The sequence below is a fragment of the Simochromis diagramma genome, unplaced genomic scaffold (genome assembly GCF_900408965.1).
Source record: "Simochromis diagramma unplaced genomic scaffold, fSimDia1.1 OVJJ01000344.1, whole genome shotgun sequence".
Taxonomy (NCBI): domain Eukaryota; kingdom Metazoa; phylum Chordata; class Actinopteri; order Cichliformes; family Cichlidae; genus Simochromis; species Simochromis diagramma.
This window is the reverse complement of record NW_024387375.1, coordinates 8,721,267-8,742,217: the sequence shown is the minus strand read 5'-3', so window position 1 is coordinate 8,742,217 and position 20,951 is coordinate 8,721,267. Positions and strand designations below refer to the sequence as shown.

At 38.6% G+C, this 20,951-nt stretch overlaps 2 protein-coding genes across 3 annotated transcripts in view; both read right to left on the bottom strand.

Moving 5' to 3' along the window:
* LOC120719475 (solute carrier organic anion transporter family member 1C1-like) overlaps positions 1 to 7,671 on the bottom strand; it is a 37,225-nt gene extending 29,554 nt beyond the window's left edge. Inside the window, exons 1-2 of the mRNA XM_040008660.1 lie at positions 6,757 to 7,671; positions 2,858 to 3,026 (exon numbers count right to left, since the gene is read on the bottom strand). Of these exons, the coding sequence (XP_039864594.1) occupies positions 2,858 to 2,953 (96 nt within the window). The 5' untranslated portion in view covers positions 2,954 to 3,026; positions 6,757 to 7,671. The remainder of the gene's footprint in view (positions 1 to 2,857; positions 3,027 to 6,756) is intronic.
* Positions 7,672 to 14,023: 6,352 nt separating this feature from the next.
* The window catches only part of LOC120719589 (cGMP-inhibited 3',5'-cyclic phosphodiesterase A-like), a 60,881-nt gene continuing 53,953 nt past the window's right edge, over positions 14,024 to 20,951 (bottom strand). For both annotated transcript variants that reach the window (XM_040008890.1, XM_040008891.1), the window contains exon 15: positions 14,024 to 20,606. In XM_040008890.1, coding sequence (XP_039864824.1) covers positions 20,293 to 20,606 — 314 coding nt within the window. In that variant the 3' untranslated portion in view covers positions 14,024 to 20,292. The remainder of the gene's footprint in view (positions 20,607 to 20,951) is intronic.

Sequence of the window (20,951 nt, the reverse complement as noted above, 5' to 3'; positions counted from 1 at the left end):
CTCTAAAAGAAGTAGCCAGAGAACCTTAATACACCTCATTCTGTTGCAGATAATACTGACAATGAAGGTAATTGCTTGTATAATAAAAAGTACAATAGGCACTCAAAAGACCTAGTCATCAGGAACTGATTATTCCTTCGTGAGTAAGACATCCTAACAATTTAACAAAAGTATAAACGTGGTAACGGACTTCTTTTCTTTCTGAATAACATCCTGCTTGTTTTGGGATTTTTCAACAATGGCAAGCATTGTGACCTCCTAACTGGTGTTCCACCAAGTGGCAAATAAGCAGTGGCCTCGACATGATTAGAAATCACTCAAAAGACATTCACATCAAGTCTGTGTGAAAGTTGAAGCAAAAGCTTCCTCGTGACCTGTGACCTGCTTTTGTTCTTGGCTCATTTGATGTCATCCACCTAATACGCTTAGACTAACAAAGGCGTCTGACACACACACAGAAAGAGGTTTCAGGATTTTTTTTGTTCTAATCTAACAGTGAGATCCAAAAGAATAAAATAGTTAACTATACACGATTAGAAAGTAAGTATGATTTAGAAGTAACAAAAAACTGAGGCGTTATGACACCAAAGTTTTAGACACCGGTGGATTTAACAAAAAGCAGAGAATAACACTGAGCACCTGATCGGAGTTGAAACGGGCTGTGCCATGTCCCACCCTGCCGGTCAGGGAACCAAACAATTCTGAGAAGAAGTAAGTCTGTCCTGCCACTGCAGTCTGTATTATGATAAGCTGCTTGAACACCATTGTCTCACATCACTTTCAAGTGGGAAAAAGAAACAACGCTGTCTGATCTAATTTAAGGTTTTATAACTTTCATGTTGTTGGCAGAGACATGCTTTGAGCAAATTGGAAGTTTTTCTTATGTTATATAAACGCTAAAGTCAGGAGAAGGGAAAGACTGAGATGGAAAGCCTGAGGTGGTCATTATGCGACAATATGAGATTTGCATCTTGCTCTGTGCTATTTTTGTCAATTTCACCTCAACAAAATTTGAATAACCATTATTACATTTTTACTGTAGCAACAACAAGACACGGGAGGGAGATTATTGTAAAAAAAAATAATCATTTAAAAAATCACTACCCTGAGAATGCTTGATTTGAGCGTCTTTATCCTTGGATGACTTTTACTGCTCAACAACAACAAAAAATCAGGAGTGTTTAGTGTTTATAGACAATATTGTTAAGATGAATAATTGCTATTAGGTGGCTGATTTTACATGTTTTGTGAGGAAAAGAAAGAAGAAAGCACTGCAAAGATTGGAAAATTGTTTTGTGGTTACAAGGTGTTGTTCTGTGCTTTGAGATGATGAAACTCCTCAACAAGTGAAATCCAAGAGACGAAAAGTTTCAAACGAATACAGACAGAGATTATGGCCATGAACAGATCAACGGTGAAAATGCAGGGACGGCATATTCAGTAGAAGACAGAGATGATTCATTCATTCCCTCTGACAATCGGTTGTGCCCTTTTATTAAGAAAGAAAGGTCAAAATTTATTAAATACAGTATTCACCATGCACACATGGAGTACGGTGTATAAGTCTTGAGCCCCAGTTCCTTTTCTTACATTTTGCTTCCAAGGACCCAGAGTTGTAGTATTCTTAAAGCTCTTGAGTATTAATCCTCCAGGCTTCCTGAAGGTCTTTCAAAGTTTTTCTTTGGACATTGTTGCTTTGTTTTACTCATTTTCAGTCCAGTCCTTGTACCTGACCATTTTCAGAGGAATGTTTTTTTCTTTTGTTCATTAAACCACTTAACACTGACCCGTGAATCATTCAAGTATAAAAAAGGAACCTAATGCAAAACATGAACCCGTGTTGTGTTTCTATTACATAGCTTAGCAACGAGCTAATTTTGAATCTAGTAGAAGGCAATGGCAAAAACACATAATTTGTTCTTCTTTCGTTAGCTGAAGGTATACAAAGCTAAGTTTTGCTTTTTCTTTTTTTTTGCATTAACAAGGTGATTCCCAAAGGGCAGTTAGCTGAAAATGTATTCATGTGTCTGCCTGGTGCGCAGTGTGTCATTAAGAAAACTGGACAAGTGGGAGGCCTAAAACTCAAAGACTTGACACAGAACCTGAAAAGTTTCATTGAAGTTTCATCAGAAATGCTGAGATGAGGTTACACAAGAACAGGAACCAGGTTTTCTGGAGTAATAAATCCAAATTTGAAACTTTTGGTTCAAATCATTGTCAGAATATGCAGATGAGGTCAGGAAAGAGAAAGGCTAGCTATAAAACACGGTGGAAGCTCTGTCATGGTTGCAACTGCATTTCAGTCAGTAGTGCTGGGGATCTTGTCAAAATTATGAACGCATAAAAGTACCATCAGATTTGGATCCACCATAAAATAACATCTGGAAAGTGTCTGATTTACCAAGGCTTTGTTTTTAAGCATGCCAAGGACCCCAAACACACTGCCAGTGCAATAAAAGCACACCTGGAGAGAAAAGCACTCAGTGGAACACTATCAGTCATGGATTGGTCTCCCAAGAACCCGGACCTTAATATTATTGAATCAGTGTGTGATCATCTCGACAGAGAATGGAATAAAAGGCAGGCAACATCCAAAGAAGAGCTTTGAATGGCCTTTTGACTCATATACTCTGTTTCCATATTTAAAAAATGAAAGGGTATGTGCTGTACTGCACATCATTCTTGTAGGAAGAGGCTTGCTGGATTATTGGACTGCTCTAATTTAGTTATTTAGTTATTTCTGGTCTCCACACACAGACATGTCTGAAAGCGTACACAGAGAGAGCATGTGACTCCACAGCAGACACACTTACACACTCACTACATCTACAAAGAGGACATGGCAGTTTGTGTGTACCCTCAGACTGGTGCAGGGAGAGGTGCGAGGCTGTTTGGCTGCACAATCACTGCCTCCGTTCTCCTGTGTGTGTCCTTCCTCAGTTCTCTCCTCCATCCTCCACAAATGTATTTCTTCTTAGCAGAGGTCTCCCACGTATTGCAATTTCTTGGCACTGAGGCATGCAACCCTGCAAATGGATAATTCAAGCATGTGACCCACTTCTCATCCTCAGCACACAAAAAAACAGAAACATGTCTTTGGCGGCTGGCAGAGAGGAAACTAACTCATAATCCTAGAAACATAACAAAACAGAAAAACAGGTTTCTGAATTTTGTTTTAGCAAGCTTAAAACTGAAATACCAAATAAAAGGTGATGACTTCTGGATTCTCAGAAGAAAAAAATACTTTTTTTCTTCAGTTAGCTATATTAAACCACAATATGTTTTTTATCTTTAAACGAAACATTCAAACATATCAAACTACACACCCTGCTGTATTATATGGGTAGTAACAGACCACAAGACAGAATACAATGAAGCATAAACTCAGCTATGAGGCGTGTTAAGACTGTAATCTTATGTCTAAGAACTTCAGTGCACTGAAATGATATCATATCAGAGGTAATTTGATTTCCTAGAAGATAAACAGTTGCTTCTGGGGGCCAAAAATGCATGCTGTCGGTGTGGGAAGGTTTTCTATAAACTTGGAGAAAATGCGTCTGAAATAAGCTGAAAGAACAATGATGACTAATGATAGATGATGATAACCGCCACGTGCCCGCCACTAAACTGCTGATCTAGGTTTACTCCGGCTTGCCTCTACTGTCAGTAACCTGCCCATCATGTGGCCACACTGTGGCCTGAGGAAAGTAAGTATTTGCCTTAATTTATCCACTGAGACTTTAAGGTACTTATACTAGATGATAGATGATATTAGAGCTTGACCAATGTTGGATTTATAAGACTGATGCTGATATTAGGTTTAAAAAATCCAATATTCTCTGTATTTACTCACTTACGTGTTGCCTAACTGCATTCGCATCTGCTGAAGGTATGTATTTAAACAGGGAAATTGCAGAGTTCTGTAGAGGACACACTATGCTGTGTCAACACAAGTAACATGGTTGAAGGGCGTTTGCCTCGTCCATTCTTCACTTTAAAAAATTTCATTTCCAAACACCAGTACAAATAGCCAATACTGGTGAATAAAGTGGTCAGGCTCTAACTGTTATTTATTTAAGTAGTTAGTTGTTATTTTGTATTTAATGCCACATAATCCAAAAGTTCAGAACTTAAAAGAAAAAAATAAAACATCCCTGAGATCTCCTTTTAGATACATCAGAGCAGAGTCAACATGCTGCTGTCGAATACTTCACAGTACAATCCACACACTTAACCTCATCATTTTTAGCAAGCATAGTAAAATACACACAGTACATGTACCGTTATCGCCAGTCTTGTTAGGGATTTTCCATAACAAACCTATCCAGGCACTGCTGGAGCGCCAGGTCATTGCGTGTAGTGTCGCGCAGAATAGAACTACACTGATATGAGCTTCATCTGTGTGAGTAAAACCAAAAAACAGAATCGGTTTCCCATAATATACTCATGCTTGTGCTAACCATTCGGGTGTTTTATAGCTCTATGCAAAGATTTTTATGTCCCAGTTTTTACAATAAATCTAAAGACAGAGCCCTCTTTGTCTAAATCTGTTTATTTCTTTTTATTTGTCTCATTTGTCTTACTGGCTGACGACAAATCAACACTTTGTGAAAACAGCTGATTCACTGTAAAAGCCCCACAGTGGTGGTGTTTTTTTCTGAATAAGTCTATAACTTTTGACGGCAGCATTTTATAATGTTGTTCATTCTTGTACATTTTTATGTGAAGCTGTGAGTGTAAATCAGGAATGAAAGGTGTTTTTAGATTCTGGTGAATCAAAAAAATGTTTTTTAAAAAGCTGTCGTCTGCAGGCAATGCATTGCACGGCAAACTAGAATACTATGGTTGTTCTTCGTGAGTATACTGAAAACAAAAAGGCAATTCTAAAGGTGGAGAAATAAAATAACGGATGCTGTGTTTATCCTTTCCTTTTAAATCTCTTTCACTGGTCCCTCTCTGACCCTTTTCTCTGCCTGTGTATGAATTCTTTATCTCGAGCTCCTCGCATTTGTCTTGCTTATTTCACGTTTTGCCTTCTCCTCCCTCCTCAGTCCATTTCAGCAGTCATGTGAAACAGTGAATGTAATTGCTCCAGGGAAGCGAGCTGGCGATCGCTTTGCAGAGAATAACACAAACTCATTGCTCTTAGCATTTATGTCAGTGACACTGCTGTTATTACTATTACATGTAACACATTTACATTTCTCTCTGATTGGCTCTTTTATTTAGAACAGACTAAAATGAGCTGGCTTATTGCAACAGGTCTGACCTACTTTCAAGGAATTTGACCAACAGTAGATGACTGAGTTCATAAAACAGCGTCCCAAAAAAGATATACGTTAGTCAGCTGTAAGTACTCAGCTAAATAGCATTTAATCTGGCTTTATTGTGCCATATTTCATTAAATTACCTAAACAGAATCACTGCTGAAGGAGGATGACTTCAGCTTCTGAATCTCTGGGTTAATAGGCTGGCTTGTAAGTCAGCATTGAAAGAAATGTTCAACTCACATACAAATATAGTTCTGATACAAACAAACTGAGCTTCTAGTGAGCTTCCACTATCCACTAGACCACTGAGAGGACTTTTGCACTTCGCATACCTGTATCATTCCCGAATATACACCTGTCTACACAAACGTTTCTTTCTTTTTAAATAAAACAATATACCATGTACCATATACACCCGACACAAGCTGTGACCGACTGAATGTGCTGCCCTCTCGCTCATCAAGCCTCATTCTTTATCTGTTCCTTATTAGCATGATAGACATATGTGTCCTCATCTTGTATTCTGCATGCAAAATCTCAGCGCAGAGCAGAAATCTAAACAGAAACAAACAACTCCTTCCAGTAATCAAAGGTGCAGCTTGAAGGCAGGCAACATCGTGGGAAATTAACAATAACAAATCTGATCATGCCTTTATGATGTCCATGTCACCAGCTGGATGAGAATTACAGTAAAGTGCATAGATGAATCACCACACTTACGGCATTTTGCTGCCTATGTAAAAATAACACTTTGTACAGGTTAAACCGTGTACAGCTTAAGATTTCAGGTAATGAAAATATTAAATGTCTGGATTATTTGGATTTAGATGTTGTGGTTGGTGTTAGGAAAAGTTTGGAAATGATGGTTAAGTTTGGATTATATCTCCATCATATTTGCTATAGTTTGAACACAAATTAAAGCACCCACCAGTTACCCTGCACATCTGTTTCAACAATATCCTTTTAACTGCTTAGGCAGTAAATCAGGAGGATCTACTCAAATTGAAAGCTTCTAGTACCTACAGGAGGGCTTAATGTCCCCAAGCGCTATTCCTGCAATTTACGAACGTCCTTTTTGAGACATTAGTTAAGGTGGCATTTTAAAGCATTTCATAACGCAAGCAGGTCAAACTTCATCAAAGGAACATCTTTTAGTGCATGAAACACCTCTGGCAAGTTAAAACTCGGGATCCCGCTGTATGGCTCCTTTGTCAGGATGCCATGCAGGTACTGCAGGTGCTTTGTGAGACACACACACACACACACACATACACAATTCCCTGCACGTCTTATAGGTCACTACTGTTAACTAGTCCCGATCACTACAGGTTACATAAACTTCAATTTCTTTGATGAAACCCTAGATTGATGTGTTTTAAAATGAATTGCTGGCATTTAATCGAATGCAGACATGTTAAAAGTCTGACTTGACTTAGCCCACAACAGCCTACAAAACAATAGCAACTGTTAAAAAACCCCAACTCACCTCAGTGTCCTGTGGAGCAGTGGTCGACTTCCGACCGCGAGCTGCAGCCTGCAAAGTGAACAGCCTATCGGAAGCACTGGTAGACTCCCTTCAACCTGCTCCTGTCAAACTTCTCATGTGGACTGGTGATGAGCAGAAGCGCCGATTCTTACGGTGAATGCGCCGACACGAAGCCTACCTTCAGAGTTCATTTCCACCCACGGCAACTCTCGGGCACAGTGTTCCAAGTTACACAAGCGTTTTAGTCCCGTGACACAAGTCTTCACTGCGTGATGTGGGCTGTGTGTTAGTGAGATGCAGGGCGTAAGATGCGCTCAGAGAGGTCGCCCTACAACGGGTTTCCCCCCTTCCTCTTTTTCTTCGTCTTCGACTGACTGCAGACAGAGAGGCGTTGGTACGATGAGTCTACTCGGTGTCTTTCATAATATACTGCTCTCTCTCCTTCGCTTTCTCCTTTCTTTCATTCTGTCTCCTTTCCCCCTCTCTCCTCAGACAGTCAGTCCCCTCCTCCCTAATTTCTGCACAGTTCGGCGGAGCTTTATTGGAATCATGTAACCTACAGTGTCGTGCGTTTGTCAACAAGCTGTGAGCTGGTCATTCACCGGGTTCGTGTGAAAACATCACGCTTCTTCAATTTAAATATATGTTTTTTCAAAGAATATTTGTCCTGAGCTTTGATTTGGTTTACAAAATTTGATAGTTGAGCCTCCGCTGTGTACATCCCCGCTCTTGGTCACTGTGTAAGCCTTTTATAATGAACTGTATGTTTGTGTGCGCTCCTTTCATTAAAGTGACAGTATGTTTTTGCCGATTTGATCCTGTTTCTCTGCAGCTGTGCACAAAGAACAATTGTACCCATTGTCACGCCAGTGCAGATTCATAAAAGTCCCGTTTGGTTCTTCTCAACTGCTGAAATGTCGACTCTGTTCAAATTTAGAACAGGCTTGTGAGGGGATATATATATATATATATATATATATATATATATATATATATATATATATATATATGTATATATATGAAGAAGCTACTGTTAAACAAATTCTAATCAACCCAATACATCCACCTAGACACAAATATGAAATGCTGTCATCAAACTTTTTTCTTCTATTAGCAGAATAGTGTCCACATCATGTTGAGCTCAACAACGTGCCACTGCTGTCCGTGTTTAGATCTTTATGCATGACAGCAGCATACACCTTAACCCCCTCGTCCTGGAGGACAGCTCAGTTTTACGTGGGTAAGTAGGAACAGGAGGTGACGGGTAGCAGATTTCCGTAGTGTTCTTGTAGCACCTGTCCTGCCAAGTTGTATCTGATTGCACTGGCGGTCACAACTGTCAGATGGTGCACATTACAAAAAGCATACAGACACGCTGGAGTGTCCTTGAATTTTCTCATTCAGTGTCTCATTCAATCTTTGTCTTCAGAACCTGCAGCTGTCTCATTCAAGTAGGTTATACTGCAGACGAGGGCTCAACTACCTGTTGCATTAATACAATTGACTTGCAGGGTTTTGTGTGGCATCCTCTTTCTCATTTAATCACCGATGCATAAAAATGAAGCCCTCACAGGTTAAAGAGTCACACTTGTATATTTTGATTATTTAACCCGACTTCTAAAAACGTTGGGATGCTGTGTAAAATGTAAATAACAACAGAATGCAGAGATTTGTAGATTTCATAAACTCAACATATTATTTGTTTAAAGTGAGAAATGTTATGATTTTAACAAAAATACTTTGAATTTGATGACAGTAGCACACCCCATAAAGGCTGGGACAGGGTTACTGAGTACTAACAACGGTCCGTAAATGTTTGGGAACGGAGGAGAGTTGGTTGAATTTTTGTGAGAGGATTGTTGTCCCAGTCTTCTCTACTTAATATTCCTAGATCTACTTTTTGGTCTTTTTCATTTCATGATGCAGGAAATGTTTTCGGTTGGGGAAAGGTCTCGACTGCAGGCAGATCAGCTCACATTCTTGATATAAGAGCAGTATCACCTTATGAAGTTTAAACATTTGCATTAAAATTAACTGATTAAAAAAGTTGCTGTTATCTAATGTACAGTAAGTAATCTATGGGCTTTATATATGCAGACACATGTTGCTAAGTTAGCTACGTAGAGCCTAAGAAATGTGTAATCAGCAGGTAACAAAAGTGTAGGAGTGTAAGTGTGTTCATGAGAGATGGAAATGGCTGTGACTGAAGTTAATTGCTTCAATTTCTGAGCAACACTGAGAAAAAAAGCATCCCTAAGCATGACTCAGAAACCACTGCAGTTTTGCTGCAGATTGTTATGAAGCATAATAAGAAAGATCTGTAAACACTGGTCTGCTTTCCTTCCTGGGTGTTAGGCTGCTTTTCTGTGCTGTTCCCTCTAGATCCGGGCGCGGGTCCTGTCCTAAATCTACATGAGTTTGCAATTTTAGCTGATCAGCTGATCAGGAATTTTATTCTAAAATGATACTGCTTCATTTTTTTGAGAAAACAGCCCCCAGTTGGCCTAAAGGGGTCTAAAGTACTTTGTGAAATAGTCAGAGATTTTCTTTTACACATCAGGTCATACACCCCAAAACATGCTTAAATATCAGCAATCCCATTTTAACCACATAAAAATTTGGGCTAATAGTGCAGAGATTTTAAAATCAAAATATATATATATACGTACCCATTATGTCGAATGAAACTTTTCAGAATCATAAAAATTTTATTTTTGGATCACATTTTTTAAGTTTGATTTTTTTGATGCAATTTATTGTACGTATATATTTGTATGTATACATTTGTATATATTTAATGCTTTTTTTATTTATTCCTATCTTGATCTATGACAATGCAATTTATCCTTCACAATCCAACTTTCAAATGAATGTTAATGTAGAATGTACAATAAAAATCATTCCTTCTGGTTCTGTCCATGCTCTCATTTAATGGTGCTGTGATTGTAAGATAATACTCTAGTCCAGTGAGCACTGGCGCTACCTCATGCCCTCCTTCTGGAGATGCTATTCATAACCTGATTATTTCTGGTAATATTATGCCTCTCTTTCCTTTCAGGCCGTTTCTGATTACTTTAAAATGGAAGTTGTCCTTAGAAGGGTTCTCAATCCTTAATAATTCTGGCCAGTCTTAAAATTGTTCTTTCCAAGGTTCTAGACAAGCTATAGCAGAACAGTTGAAATAAAAGGTAAAAGAGAAATTTCAGTTGGGTATAAGGTTTGGGTCGGTTAATCGTTGGGCTTGCAAAGCATCTTGTTGGGAGATTTTTTATTCCTGTTTGCTTGTCGGCAGCCTTTGACATCACTGATCACAGTGACTAAAGTCAAAATCTTAAACTGTGGGCATTTACGATTTGTTTTAGTTTTTCTATCTTCAATGCTTCAATCAATCTGTTTGGACATTTTGAGTTATAAATCAACACAAACACATCTACAAAATGGATCTGGAGTTTCATTCTTAGGCATTTTCTTTTTATCCAGTGCTTAACAGATGTCTAAAATTAAGAGTGTTGGAAATTATCAAAATCATTTTTTATGTTTCTGTAATAATCCACCAATATGCACAAGCCTCTTAATCAAATTAATATTTTTACTGTTGAAACATAATACTTTTTGTTATAACAGATAAGGGAAAACTTAAGCTCTTTATTTAAAGAACTTTATGTTTTGATATTTTGTCTAAAGGACTTTAAAGAACTTAAGGACTCATTTAAAAAATAAAAAAATGGCATCACTAGTAAGAATAAGGCCAGTTTCACGTGTTGTGTCCAGTAGGGTCCCCACGTTACATAATTGTGCAAAGAAGAAAATATAATAACAGGTGTGCTAAACATTTTGCTCAAAATTCAAGCTTTGTCCAAAATTTGCTTTTATGTTACATTTTCAACACTGACATTTAAAGAAAAGCACCTACAGCAATCCAGTTTTCTCTTTTTACTATCTAACGTTGTAATTTTACACAGTCCCCACAGTAACTGGAGTGAGGTTCCTTTATCGTCTCTGTATCTTTACGAGAGCTTTATAATTACTTTGGAGGCTCTGTAAACTAAGGTGTTTTTGCATTTATCAGCTTGTGGTAAACACCCACTTATAATGAGAACCGAAAGGTCAAAATGCAGCAAAAGATTTCCGATTTAGTCCCTGTAGAAGTGATCATAGTGAGATAAATTAAAGATGACATAGGGAATGTGAATGGTCTGAACTGGCTTACTATGAACTAATGGTGGCGTGTGAGTGATGGTCCCTCCTTCTGATTCACTACACTTGATTCCTGTGCATAGTCATTATCCACAGGAGTCACAAAGTCGGATTTAAGAAGGTCAGGGATTATGGGAAGAAGGAACAAATGAAAGGGAATAAGTAAGGATTTTTGATAGGTGTGGAGATGGAGAGATGGTGGGAGGGAAGAAGAGATTATGAGAGAGGACAGAATGACCAGAACTGACTGAGAGTGAAAAAGGGGGGGAGGAGGAAGTGATGGGGAAAAGAGCAAGCGTCTCCCTGGAGAGTGTACATGTATTCCTTGCAGAATACAGAATGAAAACAGAGAAAAATGTAGGGCACTGGCTTGTGCATAAACCATCTGACTGAAACGTAGCACATCATAAAGATCAAGGGCAAAACTTGTCCTATATTTTCAGTTCACAGAGCAAATGGTAGAAAAGACGTGCCATGATATTTAATACACTCACCAGTAAATTCCAAAGGCTGACGTAAAATCAATCTGACAAAGACCACCTCAAGAGAAAGGCAGCTTTAGTGAAAACAAGATTAATAAACACATTTCAATCTGTACTAGAGAGGAGATGCAGCTGATTTATTTGACTGTCTACATCAGAATTAGTAAATACTAATAACTTTTAAAAAATTCCATTAATTTGACAAAAAGGTTTAGAATTATAGAATTATTCAGAGAGCTATATGTGATGATAATTTGTCTAAAGGACTTTTAAGAACGTAAGGACTGAGTTGATACTCATTTAAAACAACAAAAACATGACCTCACCAGTAAGATTAAACCCAGTTTCATATGTTGTGAGCATCCAAGGTGTGTGCATCCAGTAGGGGGCCCCAGACTAGCCCCCATGCTACCCAAGCCTACCTCGAATATGAGCGAGAGTCAAATTCAAATTCAAATTCAAATTCAAATTTTATTTGTCACGTACACAGCCATACACAGTACGATATGTAGTGAAATGCTTGGACAACTGCTCGTGACCTAAAGAAAACAAAAAAGGAAAAGGCTATGAATAAGATAGGAAATAAATATGAAAAATTAAAAAGGGTAAATTTAACTAGGAAGGAATAAAATATAAATTAAGGTTAAAAATGAAATAACTGTACAACACAAATTAGAATGAAGGGTAAATTTAACTGGGAGAATAAGATAAAATATATAAATTAAAGTTGAAAATAAAATAACTGTACAACAAAATACACAATATAGAACTATATAAGAATGTATGAAGAAATATAAATAAATATATACACAATAACAGCAGCATATACACAATAACAGCAGCGTGATTTAAGTAATGAAGTGAAAACAATGTCCAGAATGTCCAGTGTGTGTAAGAACTGTATGTGTGGGTCAGTATTGTGTGGTGGTGTGATTGAGAGACCGTATCGCCTGCGGGAAGAAGCTCCTCCTCAGTCTCTCTGTGTTGGTCTTCAGGGAGCGGAATCGCTTTCCTGACCTCAACAGAGAGAACAGTCTGTTGTTGGGATGGCTGAGGTCCTTCACGATCTTCCTGGCCTTGGTCCAGCACCGCCTGCTGTAGATTGAGTGCAGGTCAGGGAGCTCGGAGCGGATGGTGCGCTCAGCTGACCGCACAACCCTCTGTAGAGCTTGTCTGTCCTGCATGGTGCTGTTCCCGAACCAGGTTAAGATGTTTCCCGTCAGGATGCTCTCTATGGTGCAGGAGTAAAAGTTCCTGAGCACCTTGGAGGGCAGTTGGAAGTATAACAGTATAACATACATACATATAACATACAGTATAACTGAAGTCATACTGGCTCAGACGTTGACCACAGGGTAGTGAACTGGGTGAGTGACTCAGGATGGATCCTGGGACTGACGTGTGCGATCTCTGTCCAGAACAGTGCAGAAGACATTTTGTTCCATATTGGCATGATGACGTCACACAGTTGGTGCAAACTTGCTGGCTGCACATCCACGATGTGAATCCTTTGTTCCACCATATCCCACAGTTGCTCTATTGGATTGAAATCTGGTGACCGTGGAGGACATTTCAACACAATGAACTGGTTGTCATGTTCAAGAGACCAGTTTGAAATGATTTGAGCTTTATGACATGATATCTTATACTGCTGGAAGCATCCATCAGAAGAGTAGTAGTAGTGGGTAGTCATAAAGGGATGGACATGGTCAGCAGCAATACACAGGTAGACTCTGGCACTAACAGTGCTCAGTTGGTACTAAGGAGCCCAAAGTGTGCCAAGAAAACATTCTCTACACTATTGCACCAACACTAGCTTGAACCATCGATACAAGGCAGCTGTTCATGTAGTTTATGCAAATTCTGACTCTGTCATTCAAATATTTCAGCAGAAAGTGAGACTCAGGCACCATTTTCCCACTCATCTGTTGTCCAATTTCTTCATAGGTCTGTACAAATTGTAGCCTCAGTTTCCTGTTCTTAGCTGACAGGAATGGCATTCGGTGTGGTCTTCTGCTGCTGTAGCCTATCTGCCTCAAGGTTCAGTGTGCTGTGCATTCACAGATGCTCTTCTGCACACCTTGGTTGAAGCAAGTGGTTATCGGAATTATTGTTGCCTTCCTGTCAGCTCCAACTTTTCTGGCTATTTTCGTCTGACCTCTGACTTCAGCAAGACATTTTGACCCAGAGGACTGCCGCTCACTGGATAAATCCCAGCAGATCAGCAGTTTCTGAAACAATCAGAAGAGCCTGTCTGGCACCAATAACCATGTCGCATTCAAATTCAGATAAATAACATTTCTTCCCCATTTTGATGCTCGATTTGAACATCAGGAAGTTGTCTTGACAATGTCTGCATGCCTTAATGCACTGAGTTTCTGTCATATAATCGATCTTTGCGCTCACAAGCAGTCGAACATGTATTCTTAATAAAGTGGCCGGTGACTGTACATTCTAAAGTGTAATTATAAATTCAAATTTCTGTCATGCAGAAAACACATTACCATAATAAAACATATCTGTGTATTTCTTTAAAGAGCGAGTCCTGTGAGTTTTTGGAGAGATGACCAAAGAAAGACACACACGTGAAGCATTTATAAATGTTATTATTCAACAATATTCACATTACAACAACAACACTGCTCTGCTAGTGACAGGTTCTAATAATCCCAATATATTGTATAGTTATTTTGTAATACATTATCAAGAGGCACTTCCAGTAAGTCTGGCAATAGAGGAGCTACAGTATTGTGTCTAAATTTCAAAACAGTAAAAATAAATATTTTTCTAAAAGTTTTTTTGTCATAATATACTTTTGAATCTGTACAGTATATATTTTTTATACAAAGTCAAACAATATCTTGAAATAAAATGTCAAATTTCACTTAAATACTGGTGAATCACACATTTTCTTCATCCTGTTGGTATTGCTACATGTGTTTAAGTGCAAGATACTAAAGAGAAGGAAAGAATTGAATCTGTGAAGTGCCTGCTATAGTAGATAAAAACATACCAGTCTCCTTTATCGTGCTTAAAGTTGTGGAAAAAAAGACTTTTGGTTTCCTTTCTGACAAAAGAGGAAAACTAACGAATATAGCATTCAAACAATGTCTACATACATATATGTGAAAATGGCACAGGAGCATGTTCCCCTTTGAAATTGGCCAAAACAACAAACAATACAAAAAGAAAAGTTTTTTTTTGGTTCAAATAAGAAAAGAAAAAAACAAGTACAAGAGCTTCAGTCTACGAACAGAACAGTAGGCCGGTTACATTGCTACTGGTGCCTGTTGACATGGCAGTGAAAGAATAACAGGCAGTTAACGTGCACGTCACCGTGAGCGGTGGTGATGCCAGATGGATACCAATAATTCTTGAATTCATTTTTATCTTCACAGAACAAAATATATATGCATATTCAGATACCCTCACCAGTATTGGAATAACACTGACCAAAAACATGCTCCTTTTAGGGCTTGTTTCTGTGCAAATCACAAAAAAACGCATCGTTCAAAAAGTTTCTTTGGTTTGCACAAGCTCATCCAGTGTTTGGCAATCTCCCCCTCAACATTTAAAGGAAACTGGCTCATGCTGGCTCTTATAAAGTGAAATAACTGGGTAGTTTGTGACCCTGCAGTTTTCTTGTTTGTTTCTCTCTTTTTTTATAACTAATATTTCTAATATTGTTTGTTTTTGTTTTTTTTTCAATTAAGAGAAAATAAGAGTTATGACTGCCATGTGATTGCCTGGTACAAATCACTGACCAGTGCTGCTGTGATGACAAAGAACAAAAAGCTGACAGATGTGACATTTTTTGTGTTAGTAAAGAATTTTTTACTCAGATTCTTCAGTTAACCATGTTGCTAGCTTTCCATGTATCGGCCTATTTACTCCAAATCAGCTGTAGTGTATACTTTAAATTACACAATGCAGCCGTGTTTCACAAAACAGGCTTTCTTTGGTCTCCTGTTAGTTATGCAAAACGTTTTAAAAGTTATCTATTACATCTCAGTTAACATTAGGTCTTCATGAAGTTTTCTTGACATAATGCAAAGCTCGATTTAAATTACATGATGGATTCAACAATATTAAAACATTAGCAAAAATAACTGTTTTTCTCACTTGAATGCGTTGTCAACCTCGAGTAAATTTCTAGCATGTGCTAACAGATTTTTCTTCTTTAATTATTGTGCATATATGAAACAAAACCAACGGCTAGCTTGAAATGCAGGAAAGACTCAAATCTAAAACTGTAAAGCGTACATTTAAATGAAGCTTACGTTAGTTCAATAAGGAAGATCTGTATTCACCCATCTGCCTGCTTTTCCTGGATGTTCGGCTGCTTTTCTCTTTACACATCTACCCCTTTTGCACGCTGTCATTCTCAATCCTGACATCATTACACTAGACCAATCATCTTCTTGCCTGCCTTCTTTGAGCCAATCAGCCTGCACTTAGAATGGTTTAAATCTGTGCTCTCCATCATTCTAACTTTCAGACTGTCTTTCCTGCGTACCACCTCCTTCCCATCTCCACCTCAGCCACTTCAGTCAGAGCTCTATTCAAGCCTCAGTCTTCACTGCCACCACCAGCATCTAGACGCCAGTGGGTCCTGTCCTAAATCCTTGCACTGCTGGGATTCCATTCTGCCATGATGGCTCATCGGAGTCAAACACATTAACTCCTCTTTCTCAATAAATTATGTTCAGTTCTTCCAAGTGATCTGTCCTTATTGAAATATGGTTAGCAACGATTAAAGAATATGATTTGTAGTGAGAAGCTAAAACACCTGACCCTTGAAACCTTGACCGGTTCATCATTCATCTCTAGTTAAAACCCTAAAATGTTACACAGCAACACGCTGCAGCGTTCTTGGATTATTGAAATGAATATGAAATTAAACTAAATAACAACTTGAAATGATATCACAGCTTTGACTTAAGTCTCTTTGAAGTGTCCAAAGGGTAAATTTCTCTTTTGACTGATCTGTTAAGTTTCAAATTTCTGATAAATGAAAACAAAGTAAAGAGATCTGAAACAGTCTACAAACCCCCCAAACACAGGTGGAGAATGGGACCATACAGGTGTGAAACATGAAATATCCAATGTAGTAGAGTTCACATTAGATTATACGTGAGGTACTGATATACTCTATAGTGCATCAGGTATTTACAGCGCATGGCGCTCATGCTCATTCACGTGTACGACAGGAGGCTTGCAGCTTCTTGCAGTGAGGTGGGTCGATGTTTTTTTAAAACTCAAGTTTAAAAGCTTGCAAACCTAAATAATGTCTTGATCTACAGTTGTGTTGCTCTGTTGTGTATCAGCTGGTGTGTACAGGTCATTTTTACCTGCTATGAGCGAACCTATCAGAACAAGCCAATGCAAAGAAAGGCTAGTGGAAGACGACTGGTCCAGGAAGTGACACGTAAAGCCAAGAGCGGATTGCCGCACATGCTACAAATATGCAAATATGACTAGTGCTGCAGTTTTTGCTACCAAACAAATCACATATCGATTTGCCTTTACTTTTTCTTCCTTTATCTTTTAATTGTCAAGATTTTTTTTTTTTTTTAAAGATTTTTAGTCAGGGACTTTTGTGTGATTGACATCAATGCTGAAGGTAATTCTGCTTTGATTTGTGTTTTTGCTACATATAATTTATTAATGAAAACCTAATTAAGTTTTTCCCTCTTTGAGTTTGAGTGATAGCAACTGTAAATAAAAAAGACTTTAAACACCAAAGGGCTTTCAACTTGAACTGAAACATGAACAAAAAACCCAGGATTTAGTTAGCGCAGGCCTTTTTTTTTCTTCATAGTATTAAAAAAGAAGCTGTGGTACTGCACTCCTTTGTAAGTACAGGGTATAAGCAGTAAAGGGAATTATGCTGCACTGTTTAGCCCTCCTTTGCACAATGGACATTTTGATAACAGTGCAATGGATACAGCTGCAGATTTACACAGTATTACCAGAGTATTAGCAAAACTCTAATTGAGTTAAGAAATTGGGTTACAATAGGACAAGTAAAGGTAGCCAGTAAAAATAAGCAAACAAGCCTGTTTGATGGATTTCTTAGTGACTGAGATCCAGTGTTTAACATCTAACTGCATAAAGTGTACACTTACTGAAAAGTGTAATGCTGCTTTTTATATTTCTGTCACAGTTTTCTTTTTAGGTTTAATTTCAGCGCTGCTGTTTTCATTGTAAATGTTTCCGCCCTGTTAATGCTCTCCTCTAATCCCTGTCTAATCACTTCAGGTACAAGTAGAATTGCCAAGCCAAAGCTAGCGTATCGCCTGTCACGCGTGACGTCTGTGGCTTCAAATTGTTTACACTCTTTGAGGGATTTGAAATTGTTGCGTTATGAAATAATAAAATCTGTCAAACTGCTACAGAGATTTACCACAGAAGCAGAAAATCCATTGCTACAGGTCAACAATGCTGTACTGCCTCTTCGATATCTCTACCTTGATCCTACCTCAAGTGTCAGGCAGGTTCCCAAAAAAAGTCTTGTCAAAATGAATGCATCCTTTTTTTATTTTGCAAATATGATAAAAGAAAAACAACTGTCCATTACAGCTCACTGCATGAAGAAACTAAGTAACCTAAATTCTTGAGATCTGAATCCACAAAGAGCCCCTGTTGCTTTTCTGACGTCAGATCAAATACACTACACTGCATATCCCTGTAATACGGTTTGGAGAATTGGAGAAGTGGATGATCACATGATTTTGAATCCAACTGAACTGGCTCATCTTCAAAGACTTACACCAGAAAGAATCAGCTGAACTGTGACAAAGATCTAAGACCCCTCTGACCTCTCATGAGCAGCTCCAAGTCCAGCTGAAAGGATTCTTCCATTAATAAGCCTCATTACCGAGGCTGTTCTTTTTTTTCACACATTTTCTTCCATTACAGCAAATATGAATGTCCGAGGACATCAAAGACGAGCGCAAACAGTGACATTAATAAAAGAGTGAAGAGAAATAGTCTCTTAAAAAATAGTAGGTAAACTACATCATTCAATAAATAGATAGTAAATATCATATATTTGTGTACATGTGGTTATTTATTAAGCTGGATTCAGAAATGTTAGGGGCTTACTGTTTCCACTATAACTTTCTTTGGCTTTTTATGGAAGTGAAACTAGTTCTTTAAAGTTATTTTAACAGCTTTTTCTATGTATCATTAAAAGTCACTCCAAAACACAGATAGGCTTCATGGTGCTGATATTTCTAAACTCTTTCTAAAGGTTTTTTGGCTCGAGAGGTCAAAGTTCACGCTATCATATCTTTTGTTTACATGAGGCAATTTTAAGCAACTGTAGATGTACATCACTGACTTTTGGCTCGTTAACTGCTTTTGCATTCATGTGGACAGAAACATTTTAAGGGTGTTTTATCAGATTTATTTACTTAGAACAACAAAAGAAAACCCCTGTTTGAAAGAATACCCCTATGCGTGTGCACCCGGTCCTACGCTTCCATGTATAGTTTTTTTGTGGGCGCACAGCACCTCCTGCATGGCAATAAGCCTCACAGTGTTGAAATGTCTTATTAACGTAAATCTTCTTGGGTAATTTGGAGCTGTGACTCAGCTCTGGCCTAGTCCACTATGGCGGATTACTGCACTTTCTGAAATATTTGGCCTACATACCAACCTATAAGTTACATTGGAGAGAAACAGAATCTCTTCTCTTTAACAAATCCCTTAAAGATTGATCCAAGTTGAGAGGTCCCATAAATGTGGGCAAAGATTATATGTGCCTGCAATATGAAAACACCTTATATTACCGACTGGTTTCTTTCTTGAGAGTTAGCTGTAGTGTGATTAATATTAATGTGCATTAGGTGTTGCACAAAGAGAACCACACTCTGCTGAGGACGCACTGAAGTGACAAAAAAGGCAGAAGCAGTGACAATTAAAAGGACAAGAACACTAGAGGTCCTTTTTTTGTTTCTCGATCTCTAAGGGTTTCTGCCTTCCTGAGTTATGCAGACTGGAAACGTGTAGGTGCGCTGAACTGATTATAACAAAAGAAAGGGAGAAATGATTGCTGACTAACATTGTTTGACAAGAACAAAACATTGTTTTGTATGTTTTTCCTTGAATGAGAATAAAGCTTTTGGTGCAACAGAGTTCTTTGTTAAACTTCCTATCTGTTCTGAGCATGGAGTGTGTTTCTGCTATAGCACTGTGTGTGTCTGTGTGAAGTGTGTGTACACAATGCATGACCACTGGCTCTTTTTTTCAATCTCCTCCTGAAATTCACGTGGCAGAGGCTCAGTGGACACGGCTTTTCCGCTGGCTTTCATCCCATTGTGTTCACGGAGAAGGGGCCTGGTGCACATCCTCGAGCAGCTGCGTGGCTCCAAAGTGTGCTGATAGCATGGGAACTAAAGACAGGAGTGTGTGTGTGGGAGGGGGGGAGCGGGGTGACAGTGTATTACTCACTGGTGGAGTGAAGATGTGAATCAGCGTGGTTGGCCCATAGTGCAAGATGAGCAGTCTGGGTGCCAAATCCAAACTAAAACAAACAGCAAAACAAACAAATGCACTCCATCTTGATTACTCAGTCTGAGTTTTTCTCTATTTTCCCTCATTTGTCGCTTCATCTTCTTGCTCATCTCACATCTCTCTCCTCATCAGATGCACTGGGTACGAGTTTATCCCTGTCCTCAACCCTGTTTTTGTTAGGCACATTTTACCCAAAACATCCTCTACAGTGTTGTGTCAAAGTGATGTGCTGGCTACCATATAAAGAGTTTAGTTAGGAAAGAAAAACAAAAAAACCCAAAAACGTTTTGGACAACGTTCAGATTCCTGGTTTAAGAGGAGGTCAGAGTTCATCATTTCACTCAGGTTCTTCCTCTTTTTCTCCTGAAGTGTCCAATTGTGGAAAGATCTCCTCTTCCTCTATAGCTGGCACCTCTTCCCTTTCATTAAGGCCATCAGTCGACTCCTCTTTGCTTGCCTGCTCCTCCTCTTCCTCGTGAATGGCTGTTATTGGATCGGTGGGCTTGCCAATGCAGTTTGGATTCTCTTCCTGAGCCTCCTCCTGGGCTTCTGCAGCAAGCACTCTTTTCCACATTTCATGGTTTTCCAAAAGATGCTGTGTGATCTGGCAAAACACTTTCCTCCTGCTCACCTTTTTGGCTTCTTGCCGCTCTGTCAGACAGAAAACCAACAGTTAGAGAAGATTCTGGGATTGAAAAAGAGTAGAAATAGTAGAAATAGAGTAGAAATAGAAGATTTTCGGGAAACATGCTCATTTGCTCTCTTGCAGAGAGCTACAAGATAGGACTCATATTCATTTTACACATGCGTTACGAGAAAGGCATGAAACAGGAAAACAGTGAGTCTGCACCTTTACAGTGAGATAATTAACACATATATATATATATATATATACACACATATATTCTTTTTGTGCTAAAAGCAAAATTTAAGAGTACTGTGGTTTCCTTGTTTGTTTTTTTTATTTTTACTTACAGGAATAAAGGGAGCGTGACG